This window comes from Platichthys flesus, chromosome 7 (genome assembly GCF_949316205.1).
Source record: "Platichthys flesus chromosome 7, fPlaFle2.1, whole genome shotgun sequence".
Lineage (NCBI taxonomy): Eukaryota > Metazoa > Chordata > Actinopteri > Pleuronectiformes > Pleuronectidae > Platichthys > Platichthys flesus.
Window position 1 is genome coordinate 24,798,566 of NC_084951.1, and position 22,209 is coordinate 24,820,774.

At 41.7% G+C, this 22,209-nt stretch overlaps 3 protein-coding genes across 4 annotated transcripts; 1 reads left to right on the forward strand and 2 right to left on the reverse strand.

Annotated features, from left to right (window-relative positions):
- The first annotated feature begins 745 nt into the window (after positions 1 to 745).
- Positions 746 to 4,403, forward strand: si:ch73-206d17.1 (tyrosine-protein kinase STYK1). Of its 2 annotated transcripts, none has more exons than XM_062391602.1 (10): positions 746 to 905; positions 996 to 1,119; positions 1,291 to 1,422; positions 1,526 to 1,726; positions 2,172 to 2,353; positions 2,443 to 2,526; positions 2,748 to 2,965; positions 3,045 to 3,085; positions 3,463 to 3,559; positions 3,792 to 4,403. In XM_062391602.1, the coding sequence occupies exons 2-10, from the start codon at positions 1,071 to 1,073 to the stop codon at positions 3,961 to 3,963; spliced, it is 1,176 nt and encodes a 391-aa protein (XP_062247586.1). In that variant the 5' UTR covers positions 746 to 905; positions 996 to 1,070; the 3' UTR covers positions 3,964 to 4,403. The 2 variants fall into 2 exon arrangements, with proteins under 2 accessions (XP_062247586.1, XP_062247587.1); XM_062391603.1 differs by having other exon boundaries at positions 2,446 to 2,526.
- tmem269 (transmembrane protein 269) lies at positions 4,401 to 15,072 on the reverse strand. The gene is made up of 7 exons (XM_062391604.1): positions 14,818 to 15,072; positions 12,670 to 12,713; positions 10,037 to 10,184; positions 9,516 to 9,613; positions 7,655 to 7,798; positions 7,334 to 7,534; positions 4,401 to 6,637 (listed from the first exon to the last, which is right to left on the reverse strand). The coding sequence occupies exons 2-7, from the start codon at positions 12,692 to 12,694 to the stop codon at positions 6,528 to 6,530; spliced, it is 726 nt and encodes a 241-aa protein (XP_062247588.1). The 5' UTR covers positions 12,695 to 12,713; positions 14,818 to 15,072; the 3' UTR covers positions 4,401 to 6,527.
- Positions 15,073 to 15,850: 778 nt separating this feature from the next.
- si:dkey-205h13.2 (uncharacterized) lies at positions 15,851 to 20,520 on the reverse strand. The gene is made up of 11 exons (XM_062391600.1): positions 20,477 to 20,520; positions 20,359 to 20,389; positions 20,239 to 20,268; positions 19,968 to 20,139; positions 19,490 to 19,593; positions 19,219 to 19,390; positions 19,018 to 19,121; positions 18,409 to 18,589; positions 18,212 to 18,315; positions 17,371 to 17,542; positions 15,851 to 16,377 (listed from the first exon to the last, which is right to left on the reverse strand). Exons 1-11 carry the CDS (start codon positions 20,489 to 20,491, stop codon positions 16,266 to 16,268), a joined length of 1,197 nt encoding a protein of 398 aa, XP_062247584.1. The 5' UTR covers positions 20,492 to 20,520; the 3' UTR covers positions 15,851 to 16,265.
- Positions 20,521 to 22,209: the final 1,689 nt, after the last annotated feature.

Consider the following 22,209-nt stretch of genomic DNA (forward strand, 5'->3'; position numbering starts at 1 on the left):
CGTCTGGGAATCACTTTGTAAACTTCATAAATAAAATGTATTATCATTGTTATTATTACTGTCTAAATAAATAAAGTTGAATCCCACACGTGGTCACATGTAGAACAGAGGTCGATGTTGACGTGGGAACACGAGAGACAGAGGTCGTCCTAGGATTTATGTTTGTTCCCAAATATACAATTTTAGAACTTTATTTTATTTATCTGTCGCTATTCACACAGTTGCAATAAAGTTTTCCTCACAAAAGACAGAGGGATACACAACTTGGTGTATTGTGTTTTAAAATATAACAGTTTTCATGTACACACTTTACTTTTACACACATTTGATTGTTTATGTTTTTTATTGGTTTCACCTGTTTTTATTGGTTACCAGTGGAAGGAAGAAAGAACCAATTAAATTACCCGAGACAAGGGGGCGGATCCAGGAATGACTTTCTTTACAGTTTTATATGGAGTTTCATTCATGGGCCTTGAAAAAATAAGCAGGCATTTTTTATGGGACTGTTTCTTTAACTATGTGCAATTTGGTGCAATTCTTGATTGAATTTAAGGGAACTATTGGGCCTTAAATGGAGGTATTACAGTGTTTTTACTTCTTACTTTATATTTTCTATTGTCTAATGGGAGAAATCAGCTCTTTATTAGTAATAATGATCAGAGTTTGGTCATTTAGCTGGAGAGGCTGCAGGAGGTGTGAGCACTGCACCTGTTTCTGTTATCGCTCCTGCAGATTTGTTAATGATCAACCTTCAGTCAACATCTCAGAGCACCACAGCGGTCAGCGGCCTCAGACACAGCTGAGCTCTGTTGTCGTTCCAGCTCTCTGCTGCTGGTAATACTTTTATGATGCATCACAGGGTTGGAAATTCAAGATCAATCCATCAGGAGGCCGTTAGGTGTCAGGTAGGGAAAATTAAAGTCATCTGTGGCCATTACTCTTCGGGACATCATGGATTCTTCAGTTCTTGTTTAATCTTTTATTTCTGTCAACAGGGATAAACCTTTGAATTCTGTCTGTTGATATGATCCAATATTTCTCTCACATGTGAGAAATGTCAGCTGCTCCTCATGGATGTTGACACGTCCTGTGGCAACGACACCTCGCTCCCCATGTGCTGTGAGTTTTATGTGCTCCAAATAGAGAAAATGTCTGATCCAAATTCAGATCCTTCTCGTGCTGCTGCATTTGAGATGTCCCCCCGCCCCCTCCACGTTTCTCAAACTGTTTGAAAATTGAAATCTGCTCTGGAAAGTGCTGAACCTTCTCCTTCTCTCTCCTGTGGTGCAGCTGAGGAGTCGTCAGGTCCTCTGGCTGTGATCATCATCCCGTCTCTGTTGGCTCTCAGCACGGTTTTAGTGGTGATCCTGATTTTCTGCAGTCTGCACAAGAACAAGCAGAGAGGACAGAGCCCTTCAAATGGTATAAACCATTTTGCCTCTTCGTAAAACACCAAGTTATGCAGAGAGCAATGACCAGGTCGTATTTATCTAACTCCCCGGCATTGACTTTGTGTTTTCAACAGGCCGGCAGAGTGTCACTCTCAGTGCAGCTACTGTCTACGCTCCAAGGGTCCGGCAGGGTTTGTGTCCCTGGGAGATCCGTGAGGACTGTGTCCTGGAGGGACTGGAGTTCTGGCAGACAGGACGCTATGGCCCCATTTGTAAAGCTCAGCTGAAGAGGAGAGACGGTCCCTCCTCGGCTGTGGTGGTGAAGTCTCTTCGGGGTAAATCCTGAGCCTGGGTGACCAGAGATAAAGCTTTTTGTTTGAAGAGGTCGCTGGTGTTGTGGTTATCCTGTAATTCTGTTATTCGTTTAAAGGTCCAGTGTTTAAGATTCAGGTAAATTTTATTATAAATTGAATATGAAATAATCCTAGTGATGTTTTAACTAGTGTGTAATCATCTAACTTGTTGTTTTGTTTACCCTAGAATGAGCCTTTATATTTAATATAAACAGGAGTGGGTCCTGTTTATGGAGGCTGCCATGTTTAACAGAAGCCAAGACTGGACACACTAAACCTTTAGAGTTTTTATGACAACTGAAGATTACCACAGGTTCACCTTCATGGTTGGAAGGGGAGGGAGAGGCGGGGGGTATTCAGCTGCAACATGCAACCTCACCACTAGATGTCACTAAACTCTACACACTGAACCTTTAACTCCATCCAGACGGCCCCAACAACCCTGAGTCGAAGGAGTTTGTGAAGTGGCTCCTGTTCCACGCCACAGTGTGTAAACATGACAATGTGGTGCGGATGCTGTTCTGTCAGACCAGGCGTCTGCCCATGTATCTGCTCTTAGACGCCTGCAGCCCAGGGAACCTGCTTCTCTTCCTCTGGACGCTCAGAAATGTAAAAGCACTACAAAAGCTTTCAGGACATAACCTCGACTTTAAATCAGATTAAACGTACTAATTACAATAAATGTTTCCTCCCTCTAGAAGAACTCAGAAATGGCAGATCCATTGCAGAACTTCTCTGAGAGTTCTGTGTTTCTGGTGGCAAAGCAGGTTGCAGCTGGCTTGGTGAGTCACTTTATACAGACCAATTATTTCCCACAAACAATTTGACTACAATTTGCTCAATTGAGACGCCGTGCTCTGCTGGAGATGTCACTCTGTGCCGGCGCAGGTCTCGATGCGCTTATCAACTTTCCCCATCTGGAAAATTGTTGTCAATCTTGAATCTTAAATGAATCTATGACCCAGAGATTGATGTGTTTGTCCGCAATTGATTCCTCTCTCAGGATTACCTGATGTCAGAGCACAGGCTGGTGCATGGTGATGTGGCAGCCAGGAACATCTTAATTGGCCCGGGCCTCTCCGCCCGGGTGTCTGGACTGGGTGTAGCGTTTGAAGGTCGCAAAGTGGATTCAGCATTTCGGCCGAGGGCAGCAGAGGTGCCTATCAAATGGCAGGCTCCTGAGAGGATTACAACGCAGCTCAGCATCGACAGGAGTGACGTGTAAATTCTGCCGAAGAAAAAAACAAACACAAAAAAGTCATCGAATGCAGAATGAGCTAATAGTCTCTTCTCCCTGTAGGTGGTCATTTGGGATCCTACTGTATGAACTGGTGACTTTAGGTAACTATGTCCTATTATCTGTCAACATATTATCTTTTTTCAGGTAAGTTTTGGACTCTAGTATCAAATGTGTGGAAGATTCATCCGCCTCAGCTGAACTTTTCATTTCGGTCTAATTAGCCAACGTCAGTAAGTTGATTAGAAGGTTAAAGTTTGTTGTGGTTAATATCACTGTGAACATATTAGCATGCTGACATTAGCATTTAGCCCAAAGCACCACTGTGCACCAATATGCACATAGACGGATTACCATGACCACGGGCCATATTAATAATAATAATAATAATAAATACATGGTGTGTATATAGCACCTAAGTAATTATGTTTTATGCCTTTTCAGATGAGTGTATTTTAAAGTCTTCTTGGTTCTACCTCAGGCTCTCCTCCCTACCCCGAGCTGGAGCCTCAGTCTGTGCTTCCAAAGCTGCAGGCGTCCTATCGAATGAAGAGGCCTGGGAATTGTGGAGGTCCTTTGTAAGTAAAACTACTGAAAGCATAATGTGATCCAAGATCCAATATTCCTATATTCCTATAAGATCCAATATTCCTCACGGTCTGTGCCAAAATCTGTAACCGTATCAACTAGATCAGTCCCCTAAATATCCCTTTCATCAAGATCCATCAAGTATCTCTGGGATGTTCAAATCTTTACAGAAATGAATGTCTGTATGCACCAAGATGTCAGACCATCCCTTTATTCTTCTAGGTATGATCTGATGAACTACTGCTGGATGTGGAGCTTCAAAGACCGACCTGCGTTCTCCGCCATCATCAAGCTGCTGGAGTCCTCCCTGCTCTTTGCAGACGTCCAACCCCTTCATGTTCCTGAGGTCATAGATGTATTTGATTATAACAGAAAGGCAGGACTGTCCACATAGTTTTTTTTTTACCCAGGATGCACCATAGACTTGAAATGAAAAATGGACGACGGCATTGCGACCATCTCCCAGTGTACAAGAATGAAGCCAACTTGTCCCAGATATGCACCATCTTTTGCTTTTGGCCTAATTTGGAGCCAGAATCTGTGTAGCATTGGTCCCACGTTACACATGCTAGACCAATCATGAGCCAGTATCATTGTAAATCAGGATGTTTCACCCTGTTTTATAGCATCAAATAACCATATTTTAGTTTTTTATTACTCACCGTGAATGTAGCCAGCCACCAGGGGGCAGTAGAGATGATGGCTTCACTTCTGGGGAGCTGTCATGTCATCCATCTATAACCTTTGCCCTCGATTATTATTTCTTCCATTGAATTTAAACCCTCCAGTGCATGAAGAATAATGAATTGAAATAAAAACACTGAAAACAGGTTATTTCAATTTCCTCTTTATTGTCAAAAAAAGTACAGACTTGAAAGCACAGATCATTCATCGAGATCTCTTTTCATCATCATTTAATCAAAGTACAGGCTTAGTATCTCCTATGCTCTCGGCATGCATCACGTCACCGTGACTTTACAGTTTGAAAACCAAAACACCCACACAGGAAAGCTGAATGCACTAGTGAATGAACTAGAGGAGATTTTAATTTCAGTCTGTGTATGCACCATCATCATGAACTAAGCCAGGCTCGGTTTGAACCCACATCTGAATCAGAGGTCGTGTCCTTTTGTTTTTATGTTTTTTTTAAATTCAAGGTCTTGATTCAGGACATTTTGCTCCGTCTGTTCCTTTTTCCTCTCAGAAGAGTCTGGAGTTTATACAAGTTACATATCAATAAAATCACAAGAAATCAAATCGTGAATGATGTCCTTCCCTTTATTCTGACAGCTGTGAGTAGGTGTAGTTTGAATACGGGGGGGGGGGGGGGGGGGTGAGAACATCAGGCTTTTCATCAGGCTTCTGAAAGAATCCATATAAAACTATGTAATCTCCCCCATTTGTCGCACACGTGTGCAGGGAGGCAGAAATACACCGATTGTGAGGCACGAGCCAAAAAGTTGTCCTCGCTCAAAAAGGACAGAGTTCTGGCCAAGTTAAAGAGAATCACTTCTCCTCTCCTCGCCTGATCTCTGTGGATTTTTAAAGTTTCAGTCCAGCTGCACTGTTCACACAGACTGTCATGCAACAACATTTTATAATTTGTAATCCGTGACCACTAGGTGGCAGGAAAAGGCAGGATTTACAGTCCTTGTGTTGTTTCTCTTTAAAGGTTGGTTGTGTAGAGTTTAGTGACATCTGGTGGTGAAGTTGCACGTTGCAGGGTAAAAGAAACAACAATTAGTACAATTTAGATGAAACACTAGTGAAAACATCACTAGGATAATTTCTACCAATGGTTCCTTTTCACCTAAATCACACTGGATCTTTAATCTCGTGTGGAGGAAAACCTCTGCAGCCGAGCTAGTTATGGTTTTCGGTTTCGACTCGTGATGTATTTCCGACTCCTCATTAATTAATAATTTCCTAACGCTGCAGGTGTTTTTTCACTCAGTTGTCAAACACCTGTGATGCAGCCGTGGTCAGAGAGGTAATATACAGGCGGGTGGGGGGTAATGGTGATCCAGTGTGGATTCGATATATAAACTGCATTGCCTCTTCAAACAGGCAAAGTCATGCAAAACACTGAAATCTAACACACAATGTCCTAACCAGACTCACAACTTGGAAGAAAAAACAAGAACGCATTTAACAAAAGCACAAGGGCTGGAGTCCAGAAATAACAGGGGAGTGTGGATTCTCTCCCCATGGTCCAAAGATCCTACTCTTTGGTTAGCTGGTAAGAAGGTGTGCGATACGAGTTTTAACGACACACCACGAGCTGAATACCGTTAAAATCCAATTGACCCCAACCCTGATACAAACATTGACAGATGTTACAGATGTTTTTCTGAGAGTTTTAAATCTCAGAAAAAAATGCTGCAGAGAAATAAGACTCTTGGATTAGAGGTCTTATCTCCAGAGTGCAGCACACGGACAGTTCATTCCTAACTCTACGCTCAACACCGTGGAAATCGTATTAGTGGTCGTGATGCCTCGTGTGGCTGCAAAACTAAATATGAGGCAAAAATGTTGGAGAAAAGCATTGCAATCATTTCCTATGAAAATATACCCATCGAGGAAAGATTGGATTAACACTGAAGTAGGGAGATTACACAACCTGATGAAAATTCTGATTTTTGTAACAGGCAACCCCCCCCCCCCCCCAGCTTCAGTGACACTGCAACAAAGACATAAAACATGTGTATGAAGGTTAAATCCTTAGAAGTGACTTGAAAATGTCCTTCCCTCCTGTCCCTCATCACAACTCCCTGTCATCCAGGTTCTGTCTCATCAAAATAAAGGTCAAATAGAGCAAGTGTTAGCCTGCATGAGCATGTTCAGCTTGAATCCTCCAGGGCAGTGGGGAGCAGCAACATTCTGGGACAACTAAATTCGCCCAGATCAGCCGGAGGTAAACCTACTGCGAGTTTTGGGACAAGACCAGAACCCGTTTCCCTACACTTTAGTGCTCCACAGGGAAGTCGGGAACAAAACGTAGGAGAAACACCAGAGCAGGTAGTACACGCACATGGGGGGGGATGACGAGCAGAACAACATGATGACTCCTGAGAACCGAAAAAAAAAAGAAAGTAAAAATTAATTGGGATCAATCATATCATCAGTGGTTATGAAATTAGTTGAATGTTTTGTAAATAAAGCAGATTAAACCCCGTGGTGTTAAGAGATATTTATTATCAGCTGTATAATCAAAACCTTCCACTTCAAAACCCTTTAAACTGATTTCTAAGCTTTTTTTAACCAAGTGTCTTTGACCACTTTATGATTTATTATTATTATGATTATTATTATTAATATGGCCCATGGTCATGATAACCCGTCCATGTGAATATTGGTACACAGTGGTGCTTTGGGCTAAATGCTAATGTCACTATGCGAATATGTTCACAGTGATATTAACCACAACAAGCAGGTGTTTACCAAATTCACCGTCTTACTTTAACCTTCTAATCAACTTACTGATATTAGCTAATTAGACCAATGAAAAGTTCAGCTGAGGCCAATGAATCTTCCACATATTTGATACTAGAGTCAAAAACGAACCTGAAAACGACGCTAGAGGACAATTTATGTCGACTCATTTTGTGTAGTGAACACAAATGACTAGTTTTTCAAATCCTTGCCGAGAGAGTTTAGTCTTCACCAAAACAAGTTCATTTTTTTTTTTAACTCACTCTTTATTTCACTCTACTGTCTCAGAGAGAGTTATGAAAAATCCTATTCCCATGAAACCTTCTACATACCTCCAAAGTAAACAACTTTTTTCCAGGCCTGTGACTCCAGCACTTTGTCATGGGGGTAGAAGTTCTGGTTGATCATGCAGAGGATCATGGCGACGACCACGATGCGCAGCACGGCCATGTTCCCCCCCGACAGTATTGTGGCACAGGACACGATGGCTGAGGCGTAAGTGCAGGGCAGGCCGCGGTACATGAAGGGGATTCCTGAGATGGCAAAATAAAAAACCAATCCTCAGTTAGTTCTTTAAATAATGTAGAGACAACAATCACACTATTTGATGAAAACTTTATGTAGCCTATAAAATATAATATTTTGGAATTTACCGGTTGAGTAGAAACAGAGGCGGACGAACACCGACAGCACGTAGCACACGCACAGGATGTTGTCCATCAGGTCCGTTGTCCTCAGGAGCAGTGACGTGGCGATTCCGAAGGTCGTGAAGTCGGCGAAATCGTCCAGCTTCGCACCTGAGCACGAAAAACAACATTTAAATACACATGTATCTGCTTAAAGATTCTATTTAGATAATAATGACACCAGTCAGGTTTATCACTCAGTGATTTATTGACTTTTCAAAGTTTAGATATTGCACTATGTCATCTCCTTTGTGGAGTCCCTGCTGATGTCACCATCACATGACAGTGGCGTGGAGCGTTTCCCTGCTTAAAATCTCCAAGTGGAAATTACCGCGTCAGCCAGTCATTCAGTAAACAACATTCTCGGCGGCCTTGTCTCTTTATCCCTCGGGAGCAGGGAGCATGTTGTCAGCGCACCAGGTCGGATGATTCAGGCCACGGCTCAAACCAACGAGCTGGAATTCCACGAGCCGCAGGGGTCAACAATTTAAAAAATGTCAGATATGCCCGGAACTCAACGCAACGGGGATAAAACAGACAATTGGAGCGTGATCCTGTGGAATTAGGCTGCTTAGATCAGAAAGCGATTGTTCATGTGACAAAATACGTGGGGGGGGGGGGGGGGGGGGCACACAACAAAATCCACCTGCAAAGTCATGCAGAAAAAACCTTGCCGGGACACAAAGCCCCTGGAATGTGCAGCCGATGATGAATTGAATTGTGATGCACCTGCCAGCTATTTTGGGAATTTGAGAAAAATGTGAAGCTGCAGCAGGAAGCAGCTATTTGTGTCCCGGTGACTATGGAGCCAGAGCACAGCCGGTTTTTAACCTGCCTGTCAACCACTTTATTTGTTCTCATCGGAAAACAAGGTTACAAAGTGCGTCACAATGTACAGAGCAGAACATTAACGGATAAAAAACAGATTTTGGGGGGGGGAATGTTGTGTTGAGATTTATTTTCCGATTTAGTTTGACATTAAAAAACTCTGTGTTCATCCTACCTGGTTTACCTGCAGTGAATGTTTTTTATCATCCCATGAAAACTGAATTCCCGTTATTACCCTTCAAAGCAGTTTTGTGGTTTATTCATAAGTTTGATTGATTCTCTGAACCACTTCTCACATTTAGAGCTCAAAGCGTTGCAGCAACAAAACTAACTTTTGCATTGAAGACCACAGAGGAGGAGGAGGAGGAGGAGGAGGAGGAGGAAGAGGAGGAGGAGGAGGAGTCAATGAGTGTTGTTGCCTCACAGAGATCAGCGGCTGAGCTCCGTGGTCTGTGTCTCAGTCCGATTTGATGAAACAAAAATAATCTAATGATCTAAATGATCTCGCTCTGCTTATGGCTCGTGGTTTAACCACCAGTTGCCGACCGCTGCCGGTGGTTTATCCGAGGACGTAGAGGAGGACATGTTCTCAGAGTGAGGACACACTGCCCCCCCCCCCCCCCCCCCCACTACAGAGCACTGGTTTGTTTGTGCATTTGCATTTGTGTATTTGCACAGTATTTAAGGTGTGTGTGTGTGGGGGGGGGGGTCTTATGCTGTTTACTTTCATACCTAAATCCTACTAGTGATAGCAACTATAGAAACTCCTCAAAGGACACTGATTCACCGAGGCTCAAGTTACATGGAACAGAACATGCTCGATTGTTCTCTCAGAGACTCCCAGAGTTTCCTTTCATGGCTCTGCCCCCCCCCCCCCTTTTGTCATAGACTTTAACGAGGCTAAATTAGAAAGTCCAGACAAAGCACTGTGCTGGAAGCTGTGCCAGCGCTGCGGCTGGAGTTTCTATTTCGGTGAAGAGCTGTCGACCAAAACACTTACCCAGCGCCGAGCAGGCATCCAGTCGCCTGGCAACCGCTCCATCTGCGTAATCCAGCAGGTAGCCAATCAGGACCAGCCAACATGCGGCATGATGGTGCCTGGACAGAGAGAGCGAGGGTTTGAGAGAAACACGTTTAAACCTGTAAAACTTCGACAGTGGAGTAGAATTGAAACTCATGCAAGTGGATTGTTTCCCACAATCTTATGAATAAGTAAAACAAAGTATTTCAGACTCCAGGATTACCGAATTTTATACTTGCTCCTCTTTTATAACTTAGTTTGTGTTTCATCCAATAATTGTTGGTCCCTCTGCATCACCACAAGTGTATTTATTTAAATAATTACTTTTACTTATCTTAATGAATCTATTTCTATAAAGGAAGTGACAGAAGTCCATCAACATGTACTTTGACACAACATTCAATCATTGTTTTATTAACCCACATTTCCCCACATCCACGAGTGTAGCCATCATATTCTTTATTGTTTCTGTAAAGTAGAGCGACGGCGTGTTCACTCACCCGTTGAGACTGCTGAGAATGGAGGCCATGCCCATGACCATGTTGGCGACTGACAGAGCGTTCGCTGCATTTTTACGGGCGAACTCCTTGATGTGGAGCCAGGCGGCCTGATCACTCAGAAAGAGCTTGTTGGTGCACTGGAAGAAACCTGAGACCACAGGATGACAGTGGTAAGAAGCGGCCCGTGTCGGTTCGATAACCTCTGCTGTGGTTTAAAAGCTAAATCCCTGTCTGTGACTCCCTGACCTTCTGATGAGTGAGTCTGAATGGGAGCAGTCTACTGATTATATCCCATTTTGAGTCAGACTCCAGTTGAGGTGAGAGGAAAAATTCTGAAAGTAATCATAAAGATTTACCAGGATAATAATATTTTTTTCTAAATCATCTTTCATTTTAACTAAATCATAACTAAGAAGCTGATTCCCCGTCTTATGTAGAAGAAGTATCACTTACCAAGACGTATGTTCAATGGGTGGAGACCAACCTTACGATACATTCATCCTTTCTCAGATCACTAAAATAAATTTGTTACTACACATTCACTCAGCCTCCAGCATGCAACATTAAAGACAGCCTCGCCTCGTCAGTTTATGCAATATGATACATAACTATTAGAAATAATGGCCACACTCTCATGCACTAAGCTTCAAATATCTAGATATTTGAAAGTAAATCTCTGAACATGATGCCTGTGAAGTGCTAGCACTCAATCGGGATCTTATCAGGGGTCAAATACACACAAATACTGGTGTGAGGGAACAAGCTGTGAACACTGAGGGGACTAACACATACACCACTGGCTACAGTGAGCGTGAACTGGACCTACTGCAGTGACACATACCAGACGTGAGATCAATTAGCCCGTTAACTCTGATCAAGCCTAGTGACCTGAGACGAGGACCGGCAGCAGCACTCACAGCTATACTGGTCCCATCAATACCACTGCAGCCCCGGGGTTTAATGGGGACTGCTGTGTAAAGAGAAGTCTGGAACCTCACCTGGTTTCAATGTCATTTTTGTTGGGGAATGTCAGGGATTTCAAAGTTACATCGTCAAAAGAAATCATAGAGCAGGCCATATGTTTTCTTCAAAGGCTTCAGTGTGTAGAATTTAGGGACATCTAGTGGTGAAGTTGAAGGTTGCAGCTGAATCCCCTTCTCTTTCAGTTGTCATAAAAACTCAAAAAGGTTTAGTTTGTCCAGTTTGGGCTACTGTAAAAAAAAGAACATGGCCGCCTCCGTAGAGAGGACCCACTCCCGATTTAAATATTAAATATTTAAATAGAAAGTGTTTAATATTCATCTTCTTGGGTAAATAAAACTAAAGTTTGCACAATTTAGATGAAACCCACTAGTACAAACATCACTAGGTTTATTTTATATTCAATTTCTGGCAATGGATCCTTTTCACCTAAATCTTACACACTGTACCTTTAAGTGGAATTTGTGATAAAGTTATAATTCAAACTTTAAAAAAGGATACATTGACTACGTGAGTCAGCAAGATGGAATGACTGCTGCCGCACTCCATCAAAAAAAAAAAAACTCTGCCTCCTCCCCTCACGATGCTGTGATGTTTTCTAAGTGACAACAGGGGAACCTGTGTTCCGCCCCCCCGGGGGGGTCATGTGAGCTTTTTGATTTTTCTCTCAAGTCATAGTACTGTCCAAGACATTTTATGCACAATGACCTGGAAACTTTGACAATTTGTGTCTTAAACCTTTCGGAATAGCAACCCCTTCAAGTGTTTTTCACCCTGAACTTCCTGTGATTCCAAAGCCAGGCGAGTTCAAGGGACTCTTCATCTGAAAGAAAACAGCGTATGAGACACAGCAGAAAGCAAACAATAACTCACACTTTTGACTTGACAGCATGCTTTTGAAAATAAAAAATCTGCTTTTAACAACAAGTCACAACCTGGTATTTTGAATATTCTCAAATCAGACAACAACAGTCAATTGTATGATACCATTAGAGCCTCACACGTGTGAAGATCCAGGCTCTGTGGTTACTGAGCGTGCTGTCAAGTTTTTACTCTGACCACTTTACAAACTGTCTTGGTCACTAATAAAAAACAAAAGAGGAAAACAGCCAGAGACAAACATACTTTTTTATTTCAATTTCTAAGCAGGTCTCTATTTCTGGGTGGCTGCCTGCTGAGTGCAATGCATGCTGGGAAAGCCCTTGCCATGCAACACCCTGGCTACGTTACCTGGTAACGACTAAACAAAAGAAATCCACAAGTGGTAAAATCCAAAGTGAACTTACAACACCGTTTAAACTGCTTGTTTAAATGTGAAGTTAAATAGATTTCAGTTAATGACGTGTAGTAAATCAAAAAGGACAATGACATTTCAATTAATTACAAATAATGCACATCAGTCATGGGAGATTTAATCCCGTCTATTCTAAAATGTGATTTCTTAAACATGTACTTCCTCAAATGATTCATTTATTCCTCTTCATTCACTCTTCATTCACTGAGGCTTATCACAAACTGCCTCAGCAACATTTGTCTCTGCCCTAATATATTTCCGAGTAAACCTCGTCTTTAATCTCTGGCGCCCGTGCCTGTGTACGTAGGTGTGTACAGTAATCCAGATTAAAGATGACATTGACACACTGGGTACCTACCAGAAGGGGGAGTCAGGAGGATCATGATTGTCTCTGGTTCACAGCTGCAAGATTAAAGAGATGAACATGACTTATATCACATTCAACTGTGGAGATAAACACACATTATTAAAATAATCATCATCATAAGCTTGTTGGTTTTGGCAGCATTTTGTCTCCACAAATCCATCTAATAATAAGAAAAGGACATTTCAGTGTCGGTTGCTCCTGCTGGTTTCAGGTGTTCTATTTAAATGAAAATTCAAAATAATCAGGTTTTTCAATTGGTGGTTTTAAATATGTAATATTTGCTGAAGCCTTGTTCGTTGGCTCCTGTATGGTGTAATACACAGTCTGACTAAATAAGGATTATTTCAAAGTAGCACATCTGAGATCATCATCTCATAGTGTTGCAACATTTTGGCAAATCAGTCATTTTTGTGCTTCGGCCCCTTGACACCAGTTGCTGTTTGAAAACCACCACTGGGGGCAGGAGAGGCTTAAACAGCTGATCAGTGAGAAACGGATGAGGGGGGGGGGGGGCGTGGCGCACTTCATCTGATATATTTCAAATATTTACCTCAGTTTCGTCGCATTTAGCAAATTTTTCTCATATTTAAGTCATATATAAGTTGAATGTTAAATGTTATATCAATATGTAAACATTCAATTTTGAATCTAAATCTAAATATATATATATATATATATAAATATTAGATAGATATGTAAATGTTAAATATAAATGTCATTGCGAAATGTAAAGCTTAATATTTTAGAAATTATCCCACTTCCAATGAAAGGGTGTCACACAGCCACGCCCACACGACAGGAAGTGAACTGGTCGTGTTCCAGTTTAACGGACTCATAGAGACACACACGCGCACGCACACAACCACACGCACAAAACCAAACACTGCCCCTACTCTAACACAAACATAATCACACACCCGCACTCACACTAACATACACTTACACACACAAACACAATCACACACTTGCACTGACACTAACACACACAGCCACCCCCCACAAACAAAGAAAGACACACTCACGCACACACATACTCACAACCACACTCACAATCACACACACTCCCAATCACACAACCACACACTCACGATCACACTCACACAAACGCACAAACACGCACACACACACACACACACACTCAGGTCCTCTGAGGACAGAAGTTTCGTTTTTGGTGCTGCGTTCAGGTGCAGTCGAAAAACCCAAATACTGCTCAGAGGACAACTAGGCCAAAGTGTCAATGTTTTCACAGTTTGACCATTTACTGAAACAAAGCAGGCAGTTTACAACTAACATTGACATTGAGATCTAACATTTATCATTTAAAGTTACGTATTTACGCATTTACATACACGTATATTTAACATTTGACATTTAGATTTAGAAAAGCAGGGGTTCTCTCTGGTCTTAAAAGGCAACATGAGTCACATGATCCTTGCTTCTCTAAATTGGCTGCTTTACCGTTATAGAACTGATTTTAAGATTCTGCGGATCACTTCTAACGCGTCTGGCCGCGAACTACGTCACAGAATTGTTGTGACCTCGTGTGCCTTCTTCCTGGTCCAGCGTTGGGGCTGAAAACTCACAGTTTGACTTGTTTATTTTTTCTATATTGTTCATTTTACTGCTTAGAAGTGTTCAAGGATGTTTCTCCTCCTCTGACTGTGTTGTCAAAGCCCTTTGTGACCTCTGTTTTTAAGAAAGTGCTATATAAATAAATAAAGTTTATTCCCTAGATATAACAGTTACGTTTAGATACAACATTTACATGTATATTGAACATTTATATTTAGATATAACGTTTATATTTAACATTTAGATTAAATATTTAGATTAACATTTATGGTTTGCACATAGACTGAACATGCAATATATACCAAATTGAAGACATATGCTCATACATGTCTTAAATGTGTCCTAAATTAGCTTAATGTGATAGATTTGAGCTGAATATTTGGAATATATCATCAGAAAACTGGTGAATGAATTGTTGCACCTCACACCCCATATGCGCATAGGTCGGCGCGTGTGGCGCAGCTGCGTCACAAGCAAATAACGCGACAAATAAGCCCGAAGCAGACGAGCCTCCGTTTTGAGACGAACAGAATCATGTCCTCCTCACACGAGGCTTCCTGACCTTACCTGGGAAGGAACTCCACAGATTTCCGAGTCTCCACAAAAATGATGGAGATGTGCAAAACACGCACGAGCCTCAAAAAGACAAAAGAAAAAAAAGTCTATCGTGTCTGTGCCGTTTGTCTGATGTCAGTTACACGGATGTCTGTTGTGTGTCTGCAGCGCGTGAGGTCCTCACACCGTCAGGATCATGTAAATAACACGTGAGCGTTTACCTGTCGACTCCAGAGCAGCTTTATTCAGCGCGTCCTTTTAAAGACCAAGGGTAAATCCGTTGGAATATTCCACCGGAAGTGACGCTTGCGTTGTCCGTGATACTGGAGGTGGGCGTTTTTTTTTTTTCATCCACCATCGCCGCCGTTTCGTTTGTGCACGAATTTCAAACAAAGAGTTCATGAGATTGAAACGATGTTTAATCAAGAAGCTGCAGAGAGAAGACGTTTGTGTTTTAGATCATTCAATTCGTGCTCTGTGTTTGCTGTTTGAATAAAAGCTGCAGAGTTTCATCAACGATTAATCCAGCAATCAAAACAACAGGGAACATTGATGTCTGCCAATTTTAACAAGGTGCGTTTAGCAGAACAGATGAGCGTTCAGTTTATTGTCTTAATTCAAGTTGGTTGTGGTTCTGTTATCTTTTGGCGTCAGGTGGAATTTGTATGATGGACACTTCAGTCCCTGCTCGGGATTTAAGTTTAAGATTCACCTCCAGTAGAGAATTCATTTTTAAATAAGTAAATATACAAGCAACATGTGGATTTACACTTGAATAGAAACGTAAAGATACATGATCCATTAATTCTTAGGTAGTATACCCGCCTGGGATTTGTGTTGTATGACTTGTGTTGTATAATTTCTGTATAATACAAAGTTCAAATCTTTATTTTTTTACTGGTATATGTTTAACTGTTACTGTGAAGGCCTCGTGTCCCAATCAGTAAAACATTCATACAGTAATTCACACAGTACAATGTACTTTACAGATGTGTAAATCATCTCAATGCTATTAGGACTGCAGGTGTGGGCTCAGACAAGAACGCAGCTTGAGAGGTTTTTATTAAAATATCAAAATGTGTTTGGTCTACAAATAAAGATTTGTGTACATCAACGTGTGATGTTTACAGTAAGCATGTTCATTCTTGCTTTTCTTGTTGTAACCAAGAGGTGTTACCTGGCTACCTGCTGACTTCAAATGTATATAGAGTCAGTCGAGTCTGGATCTGAAACATGAACTTTCATGTGCTATGCCATGCAGGCCTGTGAGCTCTGAAATAACAAATACTTTAAAATATTCTCTAGACCACAAGTTGAAACCATGCTACATTAAAATGTGTGTATTTGTCAAACACAATTGTAAAAGAAAAATAAATCAGGAATCCTACAAGAAAAGATGATTTGAAAATCTTCTATCTGTTACAAATCCTCCACGATTCTAGTCTAACATTCCACTTCCTCTAGGCTGTGCAGAAGTTCATGGGGCAGGTGAGGCGGACCTTATAGTCCTGACAACGTTTCCCACCAGGCTGCTCCGCGTTCACACAGGAGAAACCCCGAGTGGCATCATACCTGCAGAAAAACATGATACGTGATGTGTTAAAGGGGCAGTTCACTGGTTTCACAGGTGAAGTTCATCTTACTGGTCGTGAGGAGAACTGCCTGTGACCAGCTGGGAGCTTTCTGAGGGTGTGTTCCATAGATATATATAAAACGTCTGCACATGACGGCCATCTTGCCGCAGGCAGCTCGCTCACCCATAACATTGTGTTGTAGTGGTACGTACTTTTTAAATAACCATAACTTGCTAAATTTCAACCGATTTTTAAACAGTTGGGTTTGTTACAAACGTCAGAGATGTAGTTATGACACTGCATACTTATGAATAATTATGTTATTTTCAAAAAAATAGAATAATGTTCTATCCCGGTAAAATATTTCCCTTTACAAATCCTTTTTTTTATATTTAAAAAGTACATGTACCACTACCAACACAATGTTATGGGTGGGCGAGCTGCCTGTGGCAAGATGGCCGCCATGTGCGGACGTTCGGTTCCGATGACCGGAAACGCGGATGAGACATCTAGCCTTTATATATATATATATCTATGGTTGGTTCCATGTCTGGACATTAGCTTAGCTTAGCTTACCTTAGCCTAGCTTAGCTTAGCATGATAAGATAAGAAGCTGCTGACCACTCATCTTCTTATCTGACTGTCAAGAAATCTAATAACTGTAAAATAACAACTTCTTTATTATCATCAAAAATAAATTAAAACAAAATCAATCAAGCCATTACTTAGGACCCAGGGCTGTGATGCAATACTTCCTCCAGTTGCTATTCGTACAGTTTAATGTGTAGAAAAACTGGCAGGTTGTATATTATGTAATATAATATGATGAAATTGAAAGTCTGTCAATGATAAAAGTATTTATACGTAAGGAAACGTCTGACAGAGATGAAGGGAGCAGGTATTGTCAGCAGTGTTAGAATATGTGAGTAGACGTGTTGTGTATCAAGCAGTCCTGTTGTCATCGTTGTCTCTCGTCAGTCCCTCAACTTACTCTTGAAGGACGTCCCCCGTCTCGTGTGCAGGGACATCAGACAGCGTCATGGCTTCAATGGCCACCGGCTGGTTGCACACCTCACTCGGGTAAAGCATCTGCAGCTGGAGGAGAGTCTCATAGTCTCCTGTCCCTGTGGGATTGTCCACGTCGAACCAGCGCGTCCTGCAACCTGATCAACAACACACAAAGATATGGACACTCAGACCTATTGTGATGTTTGTTCTTTATGACTTGTATGATGCCAACGAGGCAGAACCTCTTACGTTACTTCTCAGATCTGTGCATTAAGATATCAGTGTCTCACAGAAAGGTCAGATACAGATTCAGGGCCTAAATAGGAGCCTCTGTTCATTGGCCTCTTAGGTCCTGAGGCATCAGTCTGTGAAGTGTTCTTATAAAATAAAGCTGCATTCACACAATCCTGGGCCTTTGTTAAATAACAATCTTGTAAATTTTTATAAAGAAAAACCTTTTTCCAAAGTTTCCAATGCACAATAACAAGTTAGTATCTCAAAATAATGACTTATTAACTCAGATAATGATTAACTACCAAAAATAATGATGTTCTTCCTCAAACCATAATGTATAAACTCAATAATGATTAACTACCACAAATAATGACTTATTAACTCAAATAATTATTTACTACCCCAAATAATGACCTGGTATCTCATTGGTTTGACTTCATTAATCTAATAATCATATAAGCGACAGCTCTGGCTACTCTTAAAAACAGGCTTGCTGTAAATTAACACATTGTGATCTTTTGTTGAACTGTTATAACATCTATCCTGTTTTTACTTGGTTCCTTTTGTGTGAGTCAAACGTGAGAACTCACCCTGACAGAAGTCTGGAGGACAGGTCAGGACCACCTGATAATCCTCACATTGTTTACCCGTCTGTTTGTCGTTGATGCACACAAACCCAAAGGTTACGTCGTAGCTGAAATATGAAGAATGAGGGATTCCTCATGAGAAAGCTGCTCCACAGTCACATCTGAACGTGTGTGTTTGTGTGTTTGATATCACAACGTACGAGAGGAAGGTGTCTCCGGTGTAGTGGGCGGATATTCCTCTCGTGGTTTGGGCCTCGATGCTGATTGGGTTTTTACACACTTGGCCGGGGAAGCTTTTCATCAGCTGAGGTAAGGACTCGACGTCCCCCTCGTCTGACGGGTCGTCACTGCTCAGCCACCGGGTTCGACACCGCTGGGACACTGAGCACAGGACACATGAAGCCGAAGGTCAGGGGGAGGTTACCGGTGCAGGGGGATCAGGTGACCACGGTTGTATTTGGTTTCAATAATAGGATTTAACGGTGGAATGTTGTTGGAAGGGAACTTCTCCTCGGGGCCCAAACAGGCCAGAGATCAATCAGATCTGCAGCAGCTCACCGGAAAAAAAGATTTTTATTGAAACCAAATTCAAATAAACGGAAAAAGGAAAGAGGAAATAGAAATGCTAAAGTTACACAATATCCACAACACCAAGCTGAATCTGGTGGAACTGGTTTTCTGAGTCAAACTATTTACATCTCTGAACATCCTACCAGAAAAATGATCATCCATCCATTTTCCATTAACACTCATTTACCAGCATATACATGGGCACTCAATGGTTTCTGTATTTATTTACGTGTTCATACCTTCACAGAACTCTTCCGGACACGTGAACCTGACCTTGTAATCTTCACAACCCCTGCTCCCCTGATCTGCAGTTACGCAGGCAAACCCATAGGTGGCGTCATAACTGCAGGAAACAGAGAAGAGAGCAATGACAGGTGAAAACAGCATGTCCCCATCGCTCTTCAGGTATAAAACACAATGGATGATGGTGTGAATCTCACTTTAAGAAGGTGTCAGACGTGTTGGAGGCCGGTTCCCCAGAGACCGTCTGGACCTCGATGGCGATTGGCTGCCGGCAGATTTCTCCGGGGTAGATTCTGAGAAGGTCACCGAGGACCTCGTAGTCTCCGTTTCCTGTTGGGTCATCGTGGTCAAACCAGCGCGTCCTGCACTCTGGAACCAGTGAGGCATGGTGTTAGGATACGGATTTAAGAAAAAGGGTCAAATGTTCCTACCTTTCCATTAAAGAACATTTTATATATCTGTAGTAACCTGAGCAGAAGAGTCCGCTGCAGGTGAACTTGACCTTGTAATCCTCACACTGATTCCAGGTCTGTTCTGAGTTGAGGCACAAGAGACCCTGCGATGCACTGAAACTGCAAAACACAAGCATCACATCTGGATGTTAGAAATGACAGTGAAATCCATAGTGATATCCAAACGTCTGATTCAGGATTCTAACAGTGGGTGAAACGCTCCAGTCTCCAAAGATAAGGTCTCAATTTACAGCTAAACATTTTAACACATTAAATCAGCTTTATCCTCTTAATATCAGCCAATATCACTTATTACTTCATCGTATAAATTATATATTAACACGTTTCCAGTTCAAGTTCCTCCAGTTCATTTATTTCCATTCTGTAAATGATCTTAATTAAAAACCAGGTAATGGTTAAAGCTGCTGTTTCTATAATTCATAAGGATGATGAACCTCCAGTCATGGTACTTCACTGTCGACTCGTATGTTTACATGTGGAAGTTGTTCCCTGTGTGTTGGGACTTGATCCCGGACACCGTCTCGGCCTCCATGTCCACTGGACCGGAGCAGATCCGTGTCCCGTGCCTCCTTCTCAGGTCAGCCAGGAGCTCCGAGTCCCCGTCTCTGGAAACGTCCCCTTCGTCAAACCAGGCTGTCTCACACGCTGCAGGGGGGGGGGGGGGGGGGGGAGCTCAGGTGTGAACAACCTGTCACTCATTGTTTTGTCATTTGTTAAAACAACTAAAAGTGATGCAGGACTTACTTTCCAAAGCAGTGACAGGTGAGTGGAGGTCTGGAGGAAGAAGAAGGCACAGAGGGCTTAAAACTGATTTTATACATGTAATGATAAAATGATGAATTAACCGTTATTCTCTTTTTTTACCTGATAGAAGAAGACACCAGATTGCCAAACTCTGAAGTAACACAATGCGACAGAAAACAATCAGACGACAAAGAATCCACCAGTATGAGATTAAACAAAGTGCACAAAGGCAAATTACCTGTAGGACCAACATGATGCTCTCTGGAGATCCTGAGGAGAGGGGGGGTGTTTTCAAGTGTTTCATAGAAATCTGAAATACACTGTGGAGGTGTGGATCATGTGTGGGTTTAACATGGGACAAACAGAGGCAGGTGCTACTCCTCCTCTTCATCACTTCAATGTTTAAGGTCCCACCCATGGTGATCCTGAGTATGTGTGTGTGTGTGTGTGTTTGTGTGTGTGTGTGTGTGTGTGTGTGTGTGTTAGTAAGTGTTTGTCTGCTCCTCCCACAGCACCCTGCCTCACCCATGATCCTCAGTAAACTGTAATGAAGCCGTGAACAATCTCTGAATAAGGAAATATCTCTGTATCAGTGATTGATGCATTATTATCAAGCAGTAAGAGGTGAACTATGGGAGAATTGAATCTTAATTGTTTTTAAATTGCAATTCAAGCTTTAAAGGATGAATAATTTATTTTTGTTTGTTTATACGTTTCATTTCTATAACCTTTAGTCACCTGTTCATTCTCTAAATCTGCCTCCAGTAACTCTGACATGAAATATTCTTAACAGGAAAATGCATATGCATCTTTACCTGGTTCTTAGTTCACTATGAGTTAATAATTAATGAAAAAGGTATTCAATGCTCAAGTTCAAATCTCTGGTTCTTGAACATGTGACGTAAGAACTGGTAAAAGTCGAGACTTTGTCACTTTCCAGTTTGAAGCCAGAGGATTGAACTACGACCTCTGAGGCTCAGAGGGGAAGATGATGTTACACCTCCTGTGTCAGCGTGACAGCCATGAATATGAATATGAATAATTAATCAATCTAATACCACGACGTAATCTAATCTTATCTAATAATAAAAACCTTTTGAACTGTTTGTCCGATTCCAGACTTAAAGTCTAATATAAAAAGCTTGTCCCTCTTTTATTCTTCTCGGACCAGAACATACCTGCTGACAAACAGGATTGAGTTTCTATACATAACAATTGAGTTGTTGGTCAAACAGAGCGGCCTCGGGCCTGTGAAGTGTCCCTGGAGGCCGGAGGTGTAAAGTCACCAGGATTAGTGTCGAGTGACTGTTGTCTGCACGACACAGTGACGGAGCAGGAGCCCGGGAGGAGCTGCACATCCACGATGACAGACTGATGAACTGAAGGTCTCACAGTCGTTACCCGAGCATCACATCAACATTACAGATGGGATCTTCAGCAGCAGGGACTTTGTTTGTGTTGTAGAGAGAAGGAGAATGAACTTTGTGCAGATTGAGGCTCTAGTTTCCTCTCGTTTAATCTGTGTTTTATGTGATTTAGCACATAAACCTGGAAAGATGGAAAACTGGCAGCATCTGACTGGATTTGATGGATCAGGGGATTTTACTTCATCCTCTTTGTTTCAATTTCATTCTCAAAATGCAAAACAGGAAACAAAGGATCTTCTCCCTCTCATTTTTCTTAGTGCCCTGACCCAAATACTTTTAATCCCTAATAGAATAGAATCTTACCCTTGTTTCAAACTCTGTGTTTAACACATAAACAAACAAACACTTACCTGAGATAGAAAGTGAGTCAAATGTTGTTTGGCTCGACTTAATATAAATTTACTACACAATGAATATAAAAACATGAATGTTGTAAAATGTGCATTAATGAGGTCAATCATTTATTCTGTAATATTATAAAAAAAGATGCATTAAATATGTTAAATAATAAGACTGTGAATCGTGGTTGTGTGAGTGTGAAGTG